The 18,831-nt window shown below is 28.7% G+C and overlaps 6 protein-coding genes and 1 non-coding gene across 9 annotated transcripts; 4 read left to right on the forward strand and 3 right to left on the reverse strand.

Annotated features, from left to right (window-relative positions):
* The first annotated feature begins 428 nt into the window (after positions 1-428).
* Positions 429-3,505, forward strand: Asns (asparagine synthetase). The gene is made up of 10 exons (XM_076764543.1): positions 429-858; positions 991-1,137; positions 1,232-1,357; positions 1,440-1,676; positions 1,743-1,917; positions 1,999-2,228; positions 2,306-2,433; positions 2,499-2,788; positions 2,853-3,087; positions 3,166-3,505. Exons 2-10 carry the CDS (start codon positions 1,012-1,014, stop codon positions 3,323-3,325), a joined length of 1,707 nt encoding a protein of 568 aa, XP_076620658.1. The 5' UTR covers positions 429-858; positions 991-1,011; the 3' UTR covers positions 3,326-3,505.
* Positions 3,506-3,564: 59 nt separating this feature from the next.
* Positions 3,565-3,637, reverse strand: Trnar-ccu (transfer RNA arginine (anticodon CCU)). Its single transcript has one exon. It is a non-coding gene; the product is annotated as a tRNA-Arg (tRNA).
* Positions 3,638-3,669: 32 nt separating this feature from the next.
* Pgant35a (polypeptide N-acetylgalactosaminyltransferase 35A) lies at positions 3,670-6,959 on the forward strand. 2 transcript variants are annotated; one of them, XM_076765597.1, is made up of 8 exons: positions 3,670-3,941; positions 4,059-4,407; positions 4,509-4,684; positions 4,883-5,190; positions 5,267-5,384; positions 5,451-5,939; positions 6,040-6,171; positions 6,238-6,959. In XM_076765597.1, the coding sequence occupies exons 2-8, from the start codon at positions 4,059-4,061 to the stop codon at positions 6,397-6,399; spliced, it is 1,734 nt and encodes a 577-aa protein (XP_076621712.1). In that variant the 5' UTR covers positions 3,670-3,941; the 3' UTR covers positions 6,400-6,959. The 2 variants fall into 2 exon arrangements, with proteins under 2 accessions (XP_076621712.1, XP_076621704.1); XM_076765589.1 differs by having other exon boundaries at positions 4,509-5,190.
* Positions 6,960-7,319: 360 nt separating this feature from the next.
* On the forward strand, positions 7,320-9,364 carry LOC143343873 (transcriptional adapter 1). The gene is made up of 5 exons (XM_076769249.1): positions 7,320-7,622; positions 7,822-7,858; positions 7,928-8,137; positions 8,218-8,730; positions 8,813-9,364. Exons 1-5 carry the CDS (start codon positions 7,552-7,554, stop codon positions 8,942-8,944), a joined length of 963 nt encoding a protein of 320 aa, XP_076625364.1. The 5' UTR covers positions 7,320-7,551; the 3' UTR covers positions 8,945-9,364.
* On the reverse strand, positions 9,232-11,576 carry Carmine (AP-3 complex subunit carmine). Its single transcript, XM_076769114.1, has 9 exons — positions 11,435-11,576; positions 11,064-11,248; positions 10,756-10,990; positions 10,512-10,671; positions 10,316-10,429; positions 10,066-10,245; positions 9,830-9,988; positions 9,701-9,751; positions 9,232-9,626 (listed from the first exon to the last, which is right to left on the reverse strand). The coding sequence occupies exons 1-9, from the start codon at positions 11,467-11,469 to the stop codon at positions 9,492-9,494; spliced, it is 1,254 nt and encodes a 417-aa protein (XP_076625229.1). The 5' UTR covers positions 11,470-11,576; the 3' UTR covers positions 9,232-9,491.
* Positions 11,577-11,762: 186 nt separating this feature from the next.
* Positions 11,763-15,880, forward strand: Fws (Conserved oligomeric Golgi complex subunit 5 four way stop). Of its 2 annotated transcripts, XM_076768771.1 has the most exons (14): positions 11,763-11,895; positions 11,957-12,049; positions 12,120-12,244; positions 12,324-12,543; positions 12,621-12,763; positions 12,833-13,099; positions 13,164-13,284; positions 13,440-13,557; positions 13,627-13,767; positions 13,846-14,229; positions 14,293-14,418; positions 14,493-14,601; positions 14,663-14,884; positions 15,562-15,880. In XM_076768771.1, the coding sequence occupies exons 1-14, from the start codon at positions 11,853-11,855 to the stop codon at positions 15,745-15,747; spliced, it is 2,298 nt and encodes a 765-aa protein (XP_076624886.1). In that variant the 5' UTR covers positions 11,763-11,852; the 3' UTR covers positions 15,748-15,880. The 2 variants fall into 2 exon arrangements, with proteins under 2 accessions (XP_076624886.1, XP_076624973.1); XM_076768858.1 differs by lacking the exon at positions 15,562-15,880 and having other exon boundaries at positions 14,667-14,796.
* Positions 15,881-15,916: 36 nt separating this feature from the next.
* On the reverse strand, positions 15,917-18,145 carry LOC143343745 (uncharacterized). Its single transcript, XM_076768989.1, has 9 exons — positions 18,006-18,145; positions 17,636-17,774; positions 17,419-17,541; positions 17,228-17,348; positions 17,047-17,152; positions 16,845-16,979; positions 16,444-16,790; positions 16,153-16,375; positions 15,917-16,074 (listed from the first exon to the last, which is right to left on the reverse strand). The coding sequence occupies exons 1-9, from the start codon at positions 18,072-18,074 to the stop codon at positions 15,925-15,927; spliced, it is 1,413 nt and encodes a 470-aa protein (XP_076625104.1). The 5' UTR covers positions 18,075-18,145; the 3' UTR covers positions 15,917-15,924.
* Positions 18,146-18,831: the final 686 nt, after the last annotated feature.

Here is an 18,831-nt window from a genome sequence, read left to right on the forward strand (position 1 = left end):
TACAGGACGTTAAAAGATTTAAATTATATGAATATTTTTGTTACATAGATATTTTGAAAAATTTCATATTTCGAAATTTATTTTGATACAACAAAAATCATTCAAATACTTACGTCAACTTCATTTTGCTATAAAACAATATCGAAATATATTAAGTGCCTAATTTCTAATTTGTTATCGTTTACTAAAAGAAAATATCATTAAATGATTTATTCCCTATAAATAAGAACTGAATAAGCTTTCTGAACTCCATTATAACATTTAAAAGTTGTGTATACACTTTATAAAAAACTGTCAAGTAAAAGATGACTACTCTGTTCTTTTTAATTACATTAATCACACAATGTGTTATATAATGATCAAAGAATTACTTTGATAGAAATATTAATAATGTACATATAAATGACCACATCCGTTTTGCATTTACGCATATTTTCAATATTATAATACCATTTACAGCAGAAATCTTCGATTGTTTGTATGGAATAATTAAATTCCACGTCCTTGGAAAATATAAAATGCATATGAAATAAGTAAATATAAATAAATATAAAAGAGAAAGTGTCATTTTTATTTAACCTCAATTCGAACAGAGTCTTTTAATATATTTAAATTCTTAAGGTCCAATGTCCAAATTCACAAATGTTAGTGATTTAACATTAGTTAAAAGTGCGCAATCGTGCGTACACGTGGAATTAACATATGTAACGTCTATTCGTATGTTCATATAAACACAGTAAAAGTACCATATGAAAAATTCTGCTCACATTGTATAACCATTATTTGAATCACAGTACGCATAAAAACGTTCGTAAAGAAAAAAGAATTCTATTTTTTAAAAACCATTTCTTTTATAAGGTATATTTTATTGTAACATTTTATAGAGAATACTTATTTTCATTATTAGTCTTTTTACATGGGTGTATAACAATAATTATATATGCATTATGGCTATTCTATAATAATCTATTGTAAAATCAACAAATTAAGGTACATTTTATTTATAATAAAATGTGTGGGATTTGGGCCCTCTTTGGATTGGATGATCAGCCTTTCATCTGTATGTGTAAGAACTTTGAAAAACTAGTACATCGTGGTCCAGAAGCCTTTAGAATTGAATTTGATAAAGCAGTCAAGGTATGATTCTGTTAAAAAATTAAAATCCTTAATAAATAAATGTTTATAGTAATATAATAGAATACAAATATATTTTCATAATCTTCATTTACAGAATGGATTTCTTGGATTTCATAGACTGGCTATTGTTGACAATCTCCATGGAATGCAGCCCATGAGACTTTATAAATATCCACATCTTTTTTTATTATGCAATGGTGAAATTTATAACCATAAAGAAGTAATATTTATTTAACAAATTATTATTTTATTATTATTAGAAATTATTTTATTATTTTGGATGTAAATTTATCTTCATATAGATTGGCCAGAAATATGGATTTCAATACAATACTGAATGTGATGTTGAAGTACTAATACACTTGTATGCAAATAATGGTGCACAAAATGTAGCTAAAATGCTTGATGGTGTTTTTGCTTTTCTTTTAATGGACATTAAGAATAAAAAAATTCTTATTGGTAGAGATCCCTATGGAGTTAGACCTCTTTTCCGATTAAAATCTGATGATGGACAACTTGCAGTTTGTTCAGAGAGCAAGGTAACAAATCAGAAATAATTCAATTCATTAGTGTAAAACAAATACTATGTTAAATTATGTATTTAGGGACTTATAGAAATAACAAAACAAATATCATCAAAATGGATATTAGAACCATTTCAACCAGGTTATTATGAAGAGTATGAAATCTTAGACAATGGTAGAACAAAATTACTAACAAAAGTAAATTATTCTAAACCTGGAGACAAACCCAACTTTCAAGTTTATACTCCTTGGAATGGTCTGTTAAAGCATTTGAAGAACATTATTCATAAACTTTAAACAAGTAGAATAATATAATGTAATACATTATTTTTTTTAGCTTTGAATAATACCGATGTACATGGAAACATAAGAACATTACTTTCAGCAGCTGTAAACAAGAGATTAATGTCTGATAGAAAAATAGGATGCCTATTATCAGGTGGTCTAGATTCAAGTTTAATTGCAGCTCTACTTGTAAAATATGCAAAAGAGAAAAAATTACCATACAAAATACAAAGTTTTGCTATTGGAATGAGTGATAGTCCAGATAGTATTGCAGCTAGACAGGTTGAATAAAAATGAGTTCGTATAACATTATACCAAGTATTATATTAATATTTAAAGTATCAATATTTATTAATTAGGTTGCAGATTTTATAGGAACAGAACATCATGAAATAACTTTTTCAGAAGAAGATGTGACAGAAATTTTGGACAAACTGATCTACCAATTAGAAACTTTTGACATTACCACAATTCGAGCGTCCATTGGGTAAATTACAATTTATGTGAAAGGTATTTTTCAACATTCCGGTGAAACAATTTCTTTAATTTCAGCATGTATCTTATCTCAAGATACATTAAACATAATACAGAAACAACTGTAATATTCAGTGGAGAAGGTGCAGATGAACTGGCACAAGGATATATTTATTTCAGAGATGCACCTAATGCAATAGAAGCTCATGATGAATCTATTCGATTATTAAAAGATATCTATTTATATGATGGCTTGAGAGCAGATAGAACAACTAGTGCTTTCAGTTTGGAATTACGAGTTCCATTCTTAGATCTTCAGTTCACAAATTATTATCTATCACTGGATGCTGCTTCCAGGCAACCTCAAGGTATACTTAAAAGAATGTAATATGAAAAAATAAAAATAAAATTTAAACATAATATTTGATACAGGAGGGATTGAAAAGCATTTATTAAGATCTGCATTTGATGGTACCAATCTATTACCGTCAAACATACTTTGGAGGCATAAAGAAGCATTCAGCGATGGTGTAACATCAGCGAAAAAATCTCTTTTCCAAATCATACATGAAATTGTAGATAATCATATATCAAATAAAGACTTAGATAATGCACATCTTAAATATCCTCATTGCACTCCAAAAACCAAAGAAGCACTATATTATAGGTAAGCTTTGTATATTTCAAATGAATAATTCGATCAAATTATTATGTGGAATGTAAAGAACATATTTTTGTGCTTCAGAACCGTCTTTGAGAAATATTATGGTGGACAAGCAGAAAGTTTTACGCCATACTTCTGGATGCCACGTTGGGTAAAAGGAGTTTGTGATCCATCTGCACGATTTATTTCTCATTATGCAGCAGGTGTAGAAAATGATAACAAAGAAATTAAAAAGAAATGATTTTTATCTACTTAATCTACGTTTTCGATAATTATATAATTTAATCTAATAAAAGAATTAGAAAAATATTTCTTTATATTTTTGTACAATAAATTGTACAACAAAAAGTTTAATCGTTTGTATCTACTATTTGTACAAATAAAATTATATATTATTGCTACTGCTAAAAAATAACTTTGTAGAAATTAAAATTATACAATATTACAATTTTAAGCACAAAAAAAATGGTATACATTTTATACCCCTGGTGGGACTCGAACCCACAATCCCCGGTTTAGGAGACCGATGCCTTATCCATTAGGCCACAGGGGCGATTGGTAGTTTCAGATTATTTCTTAAGAAAGATGTACAAAATTTTGAAAATCCATTAAAATTAATTACCAAAATAATATCTATACAAAAACTAATTTCATAGTGCTTTTAGTTATTAGTTAAACACACGACGCCTATAAATACCTTAAAATAATAAAAAATCAATAAAACAGCTGTTACTAAACGTTCAAGATGGTGACACGAATTTTATAACTCCTCATCTGCATATTGTTTTATGTGCCAGAATGTACTTTATTAGGATAATTGCAATTTGAATTCCGATTAATATTCAGGTATTTAAACAGTAAGTACAGTTTTCCTTAATTGTACAAAGTTTGATTTAATAAAGATAATATTAATAATAAATACGAGTATACGTCATGCATCTGTAAATTGTGTTTGTTTTTTCGGTAATTCATAGATGATGTCAACGAGATACGTGTCTTTTATATCTGGAATAATAATTGCCTCAATAACATGGGCTTTCAGTTTATATCTATATTCAAAGCTATCTCAAAATGCTGACATTGTCAATCCAACAATGGTAATGTCAGAAAGTTCGAAGTTATTAAAAGAATCCACATTTGATCATAAAGCATTCAATGATCGTGAACTTAGACTACGTGATAATTTGATTTATCATCATGATAAAGAAATGCTGGTTGATAAAGGTGCTTATAACTTAAAAGGACCTAATTTCAAAAACAGTAACAAACTGTTACAACAATTACAACCTGTACCAGTAAAACCATCAGTTACTATAGGACAAGGTATTTTGGTGTTTAAACTATTAAGAAAAATAAATTTTCTTTATTTCTTAATTTATCATTTATAAAATATTAATTTAATCAAAGTAATAATTTATTTACAGATTTAGATGAGTTGGGAATGGTAAAAAATTTAGATGATCAGCGAAAACGAGATGAAGGATATAAAAATTATTCTTTTAATATTTTGGTATCCGATAACATTGGCTTACATAGACAATTACCAGATACAAGACATAAATTATGCGATGCACAAAAATATTCTAACAAATTACCAAATGTTAGCATTGTTATATGTTTTTACAATGAACATTACACGACACTTCTACGATCTCTGCATTCTATTATTGAAAAGACCCCTGCACATCTTTTACATGAAATTATCTTAGTAAATGATTGGAGTGATAGCAAAGCTTTACATGAACAAATCAAAACATATATTAATAATAAATTCGATGGTAAAATAAAGTTTTTTAAGACAGAAAAGCGAGAAGGATTAATCAGAGCAAGAATGTTTGGTGCAAGACAAGCAACTGGAGAAGTTTTAATTTTCTTGGATAGCCACATAGAAGTAAATAAAATGTGGATAGAGCCACTTTTGTCACGAATTGCTCATTCAAAAACCATTGTTGCTATGCCAGTTATCGATATCATCAATCCAGACACATTTCAATATACTAGTAGTCCTTTGGTAAGAGGTGGCTTCAACTGGGGTCTACATTTTAAATGGGATAATTTACCAGTTGGTACATTGGAACATGATGAAGATTTTATAAAACCTATAAAGTGAGATCATATATTTATATATGCATATTTATTTTAATAATGTTCTGTGTTGTATAAGTTGGTAATTACTAAATAGATCGCCAACAATGGCTGGAGGGTTGTTTGCAATGGATAGAGAATATTTTATAAAACTAGGAGAATATGATGCTGGCATGGATATCTGGGGTGGTGAAAATCTAGAAATATCATTTAGAGTAAGACAGCAGTTCACTTAATTACATAATTTTGTGAACTTATTAGTAATTTGTAATATCTTTCAGATTTGGATGTGTGGTGGAAGCATTGAACTGATACCTTGTTCCAGAGTTGGTCATGTATTTAGACGGCGTAGACCATATGGTGGAGATGATAAACATGACACTATGCTAAAAAATTCATTGCGCGTGGCATATACTTGGTTGGATGAATATAAAGATTACTTCTTAAAAAATGTTAAAAAAATTGACTATGGTGATGTCACGGATAGATTAAATTTACGAGAGAAATTAAAATGCAAAAATTTTGCATGGTACTTGAAAGTTGTATATCCTGAATTAACATTACCAGATGATAACAATAACAAAGTGAAAGATAAATGGGCAAAAGTAGAACAAAAACCAATACAACCTTGGCATTCAAGAAAAAGAAATTATACAGATCAATATCAAATTAGACTTTCAAATACAGCATTATGCGTTCAAAGTGAGAAATATGTTAAAACAAAAGGTTCTAAACTTATTTTAGCATCATGTTTGAGAATTAAGTCACAGGTAATGAGAATCAAATAACACTTATTAAAAATAATCTTTTTCTTGAACTTGCTACAATTGGTGACAGTATATTGTATTTAATTTGTTGTCATTTGTGTAGATGTGGTATGAAACAGATAAACAGGAATTAGTACTTGGTCAAATGCTTTGCATGGAAGGAGGAGAGAAAATACCAAAACTTGGAAAATGTCATGAGATGGGTGGTAACCAAGAATGGCGTCATAAAAGTGTTGTAAGTATTTATTGCTTTGTTTACGTAAATTATATTTATTAACACATATAATTTATTTGCGCACAGAATGGAACACCTATATATAACATGGCAGCTGGTACATGTTTAGGAGCATTACAAGCAACAAAAGGTGCTCAGGTTATAATGGACCTATGTACTAAACCGAATAAAACCCTCATTACATGGGATCTAGTACATTCCAAAATTATTCCGAAAGACGTTAGGTGACGCAAATAAAAACAAATGTAGAAATCGAACAAAAAGAATGTAAAAATTATGTTGATAGGAAAAAACAAGATGCGCGAAGGAATTAAACGCTTTAAAATTTTTAAAAACTCTTGTAATTCGAAGTAGCAGTAGATTACAAAAACTTTGATATTTTTATGTTACCTTTATATTATTTTATATTTAAAAAATAAGAACCATGACATGGTTCATAATTATGAACCAAGAACAATTGAAATTTCATTACTCGAACTATGTCGTCTATATTTTCTTTGCTTTAATTTATATATACTTATTTTGTTATTCACAACAATTAATTAAATACTTGAGAAGACATTTTTGTTGTACGTTTAACAAATAATAGAGCATACATAGGGAACTGCTAAGTTAAATTTTAAATACGAATTTTTTATGAAATGCTAGAGTTCTTACAACTTATACTTTTTCCTGAAATTAATTCTATCAAAAACAATAATGTATAAAATATATTTAGTTAAATATGTGTTTATATTTGTACATATATGCAACTCCTTTGTACTCATGTTTTTGTAAAATAAATTTAATGCTTAACAGATTTCGTTTTAAAATATATAATTTATGTAGTTTGAACAATACATATATCCTATGTACTGTGTGCTGTTGATAAATTGTTAGTGGGAAAAAGTACGAGCCTGCAAAATTCAAGCGAAAGAAAGGTTTGCTTACTCAGCACACGCATTTCTGCTGTTAGTTTAAACGGTCACTTTAACGGCGACTTTCTCCTCCTACTGGAAGCGGTAAAGTTCATAATTTAATCCCAGGAAAAGAGTAATTAGCAATTAATCAAACTGTGTAATAGGAGTGAGGGAAACTTGTGCATCGTATACCTCTTTTAGTATTCTGTGATCCAGATAACTTTTCAGTAGTTAGAATCCCATTTCATAGATGGCATCACGCAGGCCGATGATTGATACTAGAAAGAGAGAACAATAGAATATGTACAAAAACATAAAAACATTGTAGATCATTTGTATAAAACTCTATAGGTAGAAAATAAAGACAATAATGTAATGAAGTTGAAAATATTACGTTATAAATTAAAATAAAATTTGAAAGCGTTATTTATAAAGTATATTTAAAAGAAATAACATTCATTATATCTAAACTAATTAAAAAATGACAACATCAAAAGAATTAAATTTAGCTAGAAAAAGTCTTGTTGCATCACTTGGAGAAAACGCAAAAGTGTAAGATATATTTTAAATTTAAGAAATAAATGAAAATTACGTTTCAAGCTTGAAGCAATAAGTAAAGGTTATTCTGTAATTATTTAGAATAGTATAATTCAAATTTTATAGAATTTTAAATAATAGGATTTTTATAATTTTTCGATCAGAGAATTTTTATTTTATTTATCACAAAATGATTTTAAACTGTTGTTTACAGGTATTTTGAAAAAATGAAACTATGGTTTCAAATGAAAGTATGTATTATTATATTTGAATGTTATAGAGTTGTTAGTATTATTATTTATAAAATATTATTATTTCAGACAACAAAAGAAGAATTTGATTGCGAAGCAAGGAATATTATGACAGAAGACCAAGTTCATCTTCATAACGAATTTCTTTTATGTTTGTTTAACAAAGTCAGAGGCTTAGCTGCTGCTACACCAACTCGTAAAATAGATAGAGATAAAGCCATAAAAGAAAAAAGATTACGATTAAAACGTAAATACAAAACTGATAAAACAAATTTTGAGGTTTGTAAAACAATTGATGTCAACTTATTCATTCTTAATGTTAAATAATTAAAATAAGAGTTGTTGTGCTTTATGTTTAGCCTGCAGATATGTATGTTGAAGTACTGAGCCAAACATCATCACCTGTTGGAGATGAACCCATTGGAGCAAATCGTTCTAGCGCTCAAGAACTTGTATTACCAGATAGAACATTTGTTTTAGCTAGATTAATGCTTGCAGCATGGGAAAATAACATGGATGGAGCAGAAGAGAATACTGCACATATAGTTATAGCTGCTACACAAATTTTTTTGAAAAATATACTTACAGCAATATTTACAAGAAGAAAGGGATATACAGTAAGAGAAGGTTCTTTCATTTACAATATTGGAGAACCTGTACCTAGTTCATGGAAACGAAATTCTACTTATATATTACGATCATCAGACTGCACTGCAACAGAAATAGTAGATCCTTACGGTCAAGTACCTGCAATAAAACCAAACTTTGAAGAGGCAGAACAAGCTACAGCATTTGCTTATGCATGTTCTCCACAAACTATTCCACCTCCATTGAAACCAGTTAATGCAGCTGATTTGCAGTATACATTAAAGGTAAAAAAAGATAGTTAAGCTCTAGTATACTAAAATAATGTTACATATATTATACTTTTAATGTTTTTTGTATTCCAAACAGATGTACAAAAATCTCGTTAGTAATCATACTATTTATGCCACTAATATGGAACGTTTATTTACATATGCTACACATCCAACGTGGGAAGATTTTGAAGCTAAGAAACTAGTATGTCAACAAACTATGACATAAACACCTGTTTGTAAATAAATTAATTAAATAAATTGTTAAGGCGAGTAATTAAAATATTAGAGTACGTGTTAAGTTACAAGTTACATGTATTATTTATAATCGTTCCTACAAGATCACTCGACTCATATTACCACAACTTATCAATGTTTTTTTTTATAAAAACATAACCCTTTACGATCATATGCAGTGTGGCCGAATTTAGCAGAATTGCGTCCTTACGACCAAAGTATAAATTTAATACGACCGCGAAAGGTTAACTCGTAATCTTTATGTATATAAAAATGAATATCCTTTGTTAAAAAGAGTTATCTTTATTCATAAATGTTTACATTAAACAGTGATTAAGGTATATTATGAGTATTATATTTTGTTTTTGTATAAAAGTTTAATATTTGTAAATAAAGAAAGTATTCTAACCTATCATACAAGAATTTTTTAATTTGTTGCTTTTAGTTATCTGCACCTTTATAAATTACAAGATGAATATTTTTCATATGAGTAATATGAAAAATATTTTGTTCCATATTTGTACTGTTATATTGTTTATTTACATTCTTATTTGAAATTTCCCAGCTTTGGTAATATATTTAACACCTTTAAAAGGTTTATATTTTTCTCCATACATGTCTAATCGGTTAACTTTCAAGCCAGAAACTGCTAATTGATTGATTGTAAAATAAACCTAAAACATAATAAAGTGACTTTTTATTTTATAATTACATATATGTCATAATACTTTACTTAATGTATACATACATTAATTGCGGGATTAGACTCCAATATACTAGCAGAATTTTGGATAGTAATCTAGAAAAATAAATATATACACTTAATTTCTAAATGTTTGTTTAAAAGTTGTAGATTTTGTCATTATAATTATTATACCGAGCCTCTTAAATTTGGTAATTTAGAAACATCTATCCTCCCAATATCCCATAACAGTATTTTACTAACAGGATCAAAGGAATATTTTCCTTGATTTGGAGTAAGAGTACAGTTCAATACTATTTTTGGCATAGGAATTTCTAATGTGACATTTTCTACCTGAAACATATGTGGTAATAAAATATTACACTAATTTTTAGATTTTTGAGTACATACGATTTTAGAAAAATACATACAGTTCTACCAATAGTTTGTTTAGGTCCCACAGTAATATCTAATCTGCCACCTCCTGGTTCTTTAAGACTAATATTGTGTCTTACATATATTGGTATTGCTACAATACTTTGTGATCCTATGTGATAAGAAAGAAGACGAAAATTACCATCTGGTGGAATAAAAGACAATATTCGTTCTGACTGTAAAAGAAATATACATTTGATTCACTATGTAAATAATAAACTTAACTGAATTATGATTTACTCTTACCTCCCACCGTTTAAATCTGACACAAGGGTGAAAACTGACGTCATCAAATAATCTGGGATTCATAAATGAAAGTGTTAAATCTGGCATACCACTTAATTTTATACAACAGTCAATCTATAATTTGAATAATATTTTACAAACATTATTTTTATCAATATATAGAATTAAACTTAAGAACATTGTACAAGTAACACACATAGCCTTGAATTTCTGCAAACACAGTTGCTCCAGTTCTATCAATAATGGCATCTACTTCTTCTACAACATCAAAGTATGCTTCATTATTTGTATATTTAACACCTGTACGTCTCCAAGGAACATTGGACAATTGTCCACTTGGTAATGTTGCACTAACACTGTGATTTGGAAATATAATTAATATTAATGAAATATGTATTAGATATCACCTTTTGTTACCAATAAATAATTAAAATACTTGCTTAGACTTTCCTGTAACAGTATTCGCAATAGTTCTTAATATATTTGGTGGTTTAATAAGTTCTTTCAAAATATTAGATTCTGTAGCTAATGGAAAACCATTGTCTAACATTTCATCCAACAATTCATACACAACCACATAATTTTCTTTTATAATAGTCTCTGTACATTCACTAAAATAATCTTCAAATGTATCTACTACTCTATGTAAGAATTCTATTACAAATAGTGGTGGAACTGTAATAGAAAAATGTTATTTAGGAAAGATCTATCAACTGCAACAACTTGTCATTTAATGTTTAAAAAATACCCTCTGTCATGCATACTGCAACAAAGAACATATTACAGCGATATATGCTAATAAGATAATGATGGGGTGTTGCTATTACGGGTGGTGTATCTTCAGGAGATAAAACTCTTCGCTGCTGATCAAAAAAATAGTCACATAGTGATCGTGCAACAGCACTTTTCCAATGTTTCTCCATGAACACATCTCTAAACATGAAATTAAATACTTTTATTTTTATGAAACTATAAAACCATTTCACTAATAAAATTTGTTGTAAATAAAAGTATTTATATTTAACATTAAACATATGTTATAATAAATACACATGTATATTTCTAACCAAATCGTGTCAAATGTCACAACTGTTTTAATTTCTGTGTCTTGATGCTTACCCTGAAGAATTGATAATAAATAGACTGTGAATCATTTTTTAAAACAAATTATTTGACACAGCACTATCTTGAACTATCCGTTAATTTAATTTTATTTCGATATTCTACATTCACTTGACACATACCCATGCGTACGTCAAATATATATACTACTACTGATCACTACTGATTACAATAAACCTCCACGTATAATCTAGTACATATGTAACAATGCAGATATGATATTTTCAGTGGCTTCAACGTAAATAAATGTGGTTTAATGCATATTCTTTCCTACAAAATATGGGTAACGAATAATAGTACGACGATAGACACTACATTGCTGAATCGAATGAATTAATCGTTGATCTGGAAATTTTTGTGACGTGTCATTAATTATCTTTCACCTTTACTTTGTATTTTTGATACTATTAACCTGATGATGGATGAAATTTCGAGCTGGGAAGGAATAGAAAATGACGGTAATCTATTTCGAATTATTTTTTAAATTATTTGTTAATGTTTTAAATTTATATTTTGTAGAATTCTTCAAACAATTTTTTGGTGTTGAATGTAAAAAGGCTGATATTAGTCAAGTATTATCAGTAGCACAACAAATAAACAAATTAGGACAAGGTAAATAAATGAATTGATGTATGTAATGCATAATGCTAATATGTTATATTATGTATTATGTTTATTCTAGCTATTGAAATATTAAATACTGAACTGCAAAAACAAGTATTGGCAAATCACAAAGATTTATTATCACAAGCAACATGGGTTGAAAAATTGGAAGGTGTTCTTTCAATAATGCAATCTCATGTTCAGGTACATACAACATTTGTAGGTGTTAATAACAATAGTATATTATCTTTTTACAGCTACAAAATGAATTTTTACATTTTAGAGTCTTTTATCAGCTACAGAACGTTTACGTGGAAAAATTGTTGATCCATTCAACAGGATAGAGACACAAACTATTGTTTTAGCACGACTTCATGAAACTTCTGATTTGTTACGTAGAGTAGCTAGAATGCAACATTTATCAAAGCGTTTATACTCTCAAATGACAAATAATGTACAGGGGCCTGATATCATAAAAGCTGCTAATAGTCTACATGAACTTGGTATGTTAAATTGTTATTTAATGTGTGTCATATTTTGTAAATTTACAGAATATAACATAAACAATCTTAACTTGTAGAACAATTAATGATGGATACAGATTTGAATGGTTTAGATGTTATCGCGGATGATCAACAAGCTGTGAAAGCTCATAGAACAACAGTACAAAGAATAGCAACTCATACCTTGTCTCAAGGTTTACAAATGATGGACAGAACAAAAGTACATAAGTAAACATTACTTTTTCAAATAAAACATTTTTCAAAATTTAATAGTAAATACAATGAACAGGTTAGTACTGCAGTACAAGTGTTTGAAAATTTAAGCATTGTAAAGGGGGCTGTAAATAATGTTATGGATTCTGCTTTATCCGAAATTGAAAAAATTGCTACAGAATCATTAGATGTGTCTTTATCAACAAATCAAGAATTTGGAAAAAAAGGAGCACCTGGACGGGCAGCTATTCCTTTTCCAGGATCTTCCGGAAATTTGCGAACACGAATTTGGGAAAATCTTGAAAGACTCTTTCAAGATACTCTTTATACGCAATGTTTACAAGTAATAGAAAAATACTTATTTAAAATTTTATATTTTTAAATATTTATTATATTTATTATTTCAGATTGAATTACTACAAAGAATACTATTAGAACATCATACAAAAGGATTGGATGAACTATCACAAAAATTTTGGGATAAAGTGAATGATCTACTTTCTAAAGTATTAATTGAACGTGCTCAAGGTAAATATTAACTTTAATCATTTTATTTAAATTATTATTAATTATTAATAATTAAATGTTATTTGAAACATTAAAATTTAATAAAAACTATTATAAAAATGTTAAATTAGTAAAAATAAAATTATAGTTCAAAAAGTTATTATTTTGTATTTTAGGATCATCGTTTGTAAAACAAGCATTAGAGGGCGAATATCCAAAATTTTTAAGAATATTTCTGGATTTAAGTAAGCGATTAAAAGAAAGGTCACAAAGCATTGGCATTTACAACATCAAGTAAGTAGGAAGATATTTATATTTAATTATTTTATTTTTACAAAATAGAACATTTATTGTTCTCTTTAGTCATAGTGTATTGTCACCATTTGAAAATGCATACTTATCACGTTCTGTATCGCGCTTGTTGGATCCTGTACACACCATGTTCTCCGGAGAAGGATTACCTACGCAAGATGAAATTGATAGCCTCATTCGTACAGTGACAAAGTAAATTAAAGAATGCATATTATGTTTTATTTCATTTTCATATATTAAAAAAAATATAATTTATTATTTTGTGTCTAGCGAATTAAGTGTATCGTTGGTTGATGATGGTCTTTCAATAGTGATTGCCCGTAATGTAGGCAAGGCTATAAGGCTCTTTTGCTTAAAATGTGAACAAGGATTACATGTAGGCGCAGAAGCTAGTCAAGTAATTGATTCGCCTACCACTATACAACAGACAAACGTGTCGCTTGCAAACCTACTTTATTATCTTTCTAGTCAAATAAGTCGTGTAATAGCAAATCTATCTGCTGGTTTGCCAACTGAAGGAAGTACAGTAATTTCTATAGCTCTTAAGGAAACAGATACACTGACAAAAAATATATTATCACCATTATTGGCTTCTATTAATAATGCCGTTGAAAGTATTATCTTAACTATGCATGATGACCCAGAATTTCGAGAGTAAGTAAATATAACTTATTTCAATTTTTAATTTAGATTAATATGTTTATTTTTCTCATATAGTACGAGCAGCCCTTTAGGAAAAGAAATTAACTGCTCACTCTACATGCGTGAATTACAAGGATTTATTTTACGTTCTGTGAATACATTTCTTGCACCATACAAGAACCAGGCCGTTGTCGCTGATTGGTAAAAAAAACTTCAATTATAATGTTGTTTGTTGTAATTATAATATAGTACTGATCTATTGATTATTATTTAAGCTGTAAGACTGTTGCTTCACGGTGCATCGAACTATTTGTAAGACACGCTTGCTTACTAAGACCTTTAACTGATTTTGGAAGAGTGAAACTTATTGTCGACTTTAGTCAGGTATGTTGTTACAATAAAATATATAGAAAGAAAATTTAAAATTAAATTCGTTTCTATTTAGATAGAAGTAGCTGTTGCTCCATTATCTAGAAGTGGACAATTGGGATCATTGGAGCAACAACAGTACAGAACGTTACGAACATTAAAAGCATTGCTACCACTTAGTCCTGAAGAAATTGTCCAGAAAGTTTTGGAAGGAGCAGGCGAAAGTGGTGTACCTCCGTCCCTCGTTCTTTTACATTTATTTTCTACAGCACCTCCCGAACTAGTATCACCGCATCAGGTAAGGAAATATAAATTTATATTTTAATTAAAGCATTAATTTAGTTTATAAAAATAAATAAATGAAATTATACAAAGTGTTTTACAAGGAATAGGTAATCTAATAACCTAAATTAGGGCTGCTGAACCAATGGCTCATGGGCCACACGCTGCTTTTCCCCCTACTACTTAACTACTCCCACCACTATGGCTTGTGTCATGCGCGTAATAATGTGATACCGGTATCTAAATATACAAGATCCCGGCACAGTCATTGAGGGAAATTGTCAAACTAATGATGGGGATAGTGTAACAATGACGAAGAATATATTTTTTAGCCCTGAATGAAGGAGTTGCTATACCAATGATGGGAGTAGTATAGTAACAGTGGAAAATAAGTTCAGCAGCCTTGCTCTAAATCAAGACAATTGACTTTAGTTTCGTTGATGTCTCCATGTAAAACATAAACGACGCGCAGAGAGATCCGTAAAATTGAGACTTGCTAAGTTATTACGTGTTCGTGTAGTCTACGCATTTACAAACTTGAATTAAATTATGATATATTTACGTCGATATTAAATAATCAGTATATTTAATAATTGAACAACTATTTTTTTAATCATCATAAATACATAAATCACGTTTTAATTTGAAATAAAAAATACACCATTAAAGGAATACTACTTTTCGTTATTTTAGAGTGCAAGTTGGTCCACAGCACGATTATCTCAATGGATGGATAAACATCCAAATGAAAGAGATAGATTAGCTTTCTGTAGTGGGCCATTGGAACGTTATCAGTTAACTGTTAGACAACATAATCTACCATCGTTTCACCCATTATTTCCACTAATGAAAAAATTGACTAATCTGAATGAACATTAAAATTTGTAAAGTTTGTATTACATATAATACTATGTATTTTATTAAGCATTTTACACGTTTCTAAAAAATAATATTATTAGATTCTGTATAGATAATTTATTAATATAACGTAACAAGAAAATACATTTAAAGAAAGACATTATTATGAAAATAATAGTAAATGAAATCATATTTTCATTAAATATTTATTAATTTCTGAATAGACACTGTCCTGTACATGTATATTCCCATAATTGCTATAATACTCAAGGGTATTAGCCAATTTGAGGTATATATTTTTGGGCCTATATATGTTGCTGGAGTACCAATATTATTTTCCTTCTCAATCTACATTAGTGAAAATGACATTTTTTAAATACAATACATAATATGAATTCAGTATACAGTACGTAATTGCATATTTACCCTTTTAGAAAGTGTTTTTAATTGTATAAGTTCTTTTTTAAGAAGACCAAGAGTTGTTCGGACTTTCTTAAGTTCTTGCGTATAATTAGATATTTGTTCTGTAGTTAAACATATATTCTCATTGTATGCTTTTGTTAAATTGTTATGAACATACTGAAAGCTGGAGCCTATAACTGCAAGCTGCTTAGCTACTGTACCTAAAGAAACTACACCATTATATATCCTGAAAATACAAAATCAAATTTTTATTAATCAATTCAACAAAATTGTAATATCATATAATAAACATACGTATAGGGTAATGACTTATCAATAGCACCAATACTATGTATGCTCCACTTTTTTCTATGAAATTTATGGAGGTACTCTAGAAACTGTATCCTATGCGCACTAATTTCTATTCCTAAATGACACAAATCATTTTCAGTTAAGTTTAGAAAATTCTTAAGACTCGTCTCTTGGAAAATATGAGCATAATTTCCTAAAGCCATCCCATTTAAAATTGTATACACATCACAATCTATGGTCTGATCACTTTTACTGATTAATGATGGAAACATATCCTTCCAATCATATATTTTTGATATTTCAGTAACATTTATTATTTCTTCTTCATTAAAGTCTAACAATAACAGAACCTACAATAATTACATAAACGTTATTTTATTATTTATACTAATACTTTAACTTACCTTATTATGTCCTTTTAAAGAAGCTATATCCTTAGCCGTTAAATTTCGGTAATCAGTTAATGTAACATCAGCTCCATTTTCTAATAATATTTTAACTGTATCTGGTTTATTAGCTATAGCTGCATACATTAAAGCCTATAAATGATCAAATATATGCATTCTTATGGATCATTATTATATTAATATGGTTTACAAAACTTACTGTTTGTTTTCTATTATCACATAAATTAACATTTTTTATGCATTTTATTAATTCTTGTATAAATTCTGGTTCCTGTGATGTACAAGCATACATTAGAGGTGTTTGTCTATACAAAACATTATAATTTTTGAATTACAGAAGATGCAAATACAAAATCTAAATATACATTATATATTGTTACCTTTGTTTACTACTAGTATTTGCATTAGCATTTGCTTTTATGAGTAATGTTAAACATTTTATACGTTTTTCTGTTGTGCCTTCAATACAATTGCATAAAGCCATTAATGGTGTATATCCATCTGAAATACATTATTTATTTAAAATTGTAAAATATCATCAACAAAGCATTAGAAAATGAAAATATAATACCTTTATGCTTATTAACATCAGCTTTATTTGTTATAAGATATTCAATTATATCTACTTGAGCATATGATGCAGCATATAAAAGTAGGGTCCATCCAGTATGCAAAAATTCATTTACATCATGTGCTAGATATAATTATAAAAAACTATTAACAAAACATTTTCTAATTTTTAAACTACAAATTACTGATATTATAATTCATGAATGTAAGGTAATTACATTGAAGATATTTGTGAATAATTTGTAGGTGGCCCATTGTACATGCATTTATCACATGATATTCCAAACCATATTCCTCATCATCATCTATATCTTTAAATGGATCAAATGTATCTATATTCTGTGATAAAGAACATTTCTGTGAACAATAAGTAGTTACTTTAATACCACATGTACAAACATTACAGTATGCTATAATTATCTTTCATCAATTATGTTAAATTTTTAAAATTTGAATTAAGCATATTTTTCCTATTAATTTTATTTTTAAAATACTTCTATTAAGATTTATTATTATTTTTATTACTATTATAATCGATTAATAATAAATCAGTATGTATCTATGGGTTATGTATAAATATCTTTGTACCTTTATCGAGAAGAAGAAGTCTCCGTCCTCCAAATCATTACCCGGTATTTCAGTATCTCTTGTATACATAGTTTTAATTTTAATAATGTATCAATAAATTGAATAAATATATTTTCCTTCTACAAGATGAAATGTAAACATATATCATATTTAAACTGACTCGAACGCAGTGTGGCCAGATCTGGCATAATTGAGTGCATCGACGTTGACGTTAGTAACGACGAACTTTCTTAGTGTCCAACGGAGTGATGGGGAAAGCCGACATATCTTACCGCACAAGCCACATGTTACGCTAGGTCAGCACCTCAAAAAGTTATAATGTCTGTATGTTTAAAACATTATAACTTCTGAACGGATTGGAGGATTTTAATGTTTTAAAATGCAAACAACGCGTATTTTGGTGGAGAATATGTAGAAATTCTATTATATATCTATAAGTATTCCATTATTTCAAATAATGATGATTTAATTTCATTTTAATGGACAATTCGTCTATCAAAGTTGCACGATGTCATCTGGGTCTTTCTCCATGGTCCGTCCTGCTTGACCACTACTGGAGCCCCCTGGGGAGTTCGCGGGAGTTATCCCTCAACCACCAAGCAAGACGGACCGTGACGCGAAATGAAGAAATTAACTGAAAATTTACATTCAATCAAGATTTCCGAAGATGGTCAAAAAAATGTTTTACGAACAGCGGTCAAAGGACAACCCGGGTTTCTTTGAAGACGAAGAAAATCCCATCTTTGGGAACAACACTTAAAAACTGAATAACTCAGAGACTGAACATCTCTGTTACGGAATAACTCCGGAATAAAACTGAACATCC

Source organism: Colletes latitarsis, chromosome 1, assembly GCF_051014445.1.
Source record: "Colletes latitarsis isolate SP2378_abdomen chromosome 1, iyColLati1, whole genome shotgun sequence".
Lineage (NCBI taxonomy): Eukaryota > Metazoa > Arthropoda > Insecta > Hymenoptera > Colletidae > Colletes > Colletes latitarsis.

Coding starts and splice junctions, on each gene's coding strand:
- Carmine (XM_076769114.1), bottom strand. CDS start 11,469: ATGATTCACAGTCTATTTATTATCAATTCTTCAGG. Junction 10,991..11,063: donor TGCAGTATGCATGACAGAGG/GTATTTTTTAAA, acceptor TTTCTATTACAG/TTCCACCACTATTTGTAATA. Junction 10,430..10,511: donor TTGCAGAAATTCAAGGCTAT/GTGTGTTACTTG, acceptor TTCAAATTATAG/ATTGACTGTTGTATAAAATT.
- LOC143343745 (XM_076768989.1), bottom strand. CDS start 18,074: ATGTATACAAGAGATACTGAAATACCGGGTAATGATTTGGAGGACGGA. Junction 17,153..17,227: donor AATACTAGTAGTAAACAAAG/GTAACAATATAT, acceptor TGTTTTGTATAG/ACAAACACCTCTAATGTATG. Junction 16,980..17,046: donor GTGATAATAGAAAACAAACA/GTAAGTTTTGTA, acceptor GATCATTTATAG/GCTTTAATGTATGCAGCTAT.
- Asns (XM_076764543.1), top strand. CDS start 1,012: ATGTGTGGGATTTGGGCCCTCTTTGGATTGGATGATCAGCCTTTCATC. Junction 1,358..1,439: donor AAATTTATAACCATAAAGAA/GTAATATTTATT, acceptor ATCTTCATATAG/ATTGGCCAGAAATATGGATT. Junction 2,229..2,305: donor ATAGTATTGCAGCTAGACAG/GTTGAATAAAAA, acceptor TTTATTAATTAG/GTTGCAGATTTTATAGGAAC.
- LOC143343873 (XM_076769249.1), top strand. CDS start 7,552: ATGACAACATCAAAAGAATTAAATTTAGCTAGAAAAAGTCTTGTTGCA. Junction 7,859..7,927: donor AACTATGGTTTCAAATGAAA/GTATGTATTATT, acceptor TTATTATTTCAG/ACAACAAAAGAAGAATTTGA. Junction 8,731..8,812: donor ATTTGCAGTATACATTAAAG/GTAAAAAAAGAT, acceptor TATTCCAAACAG/ATGTACAAAAATCTCGTTAG.
- Fws (XM_076768771.1), top strand. CDS start 11,853: ATGATGGATGAAATTTCGAGCTGGGAAGGAATAGAAAATGACG. Junction 12,245..12,323: donor TAATGCAATCTCATGTTCAG/GTACATACAACA, acceptor TTTACATTTTAG/AGTCTTTTATCAGCTACAGA. Junction 14,419..14,492: donor CAGGCCGTTGTCGCTGATTG/GTAAAAAAAACT, acceptor TTATTATTTAAG/CTGTAAGACTGTTGCTTCAC.
- Pgant35a (XM_076765589.1), top strand. CDS start 4,059: ATGATGTCAACGAGATACGTGTCTTTTATATCTGGAATAATAATTGCC. Junction 5,191..5,266: donor GATTTTATAAAACCTATAAA/GTGAGATCATAT, acceptor ATTACTAAATAG/ATCGCCAACAATGGCTGGAG. Junction 5,940..6,039: donor GTTTGAGAATTAAGTCACAG/GTAATGAGAATC, acceptor TCATTTGTGTAG/ATGTGGTATGAAACAGATAA.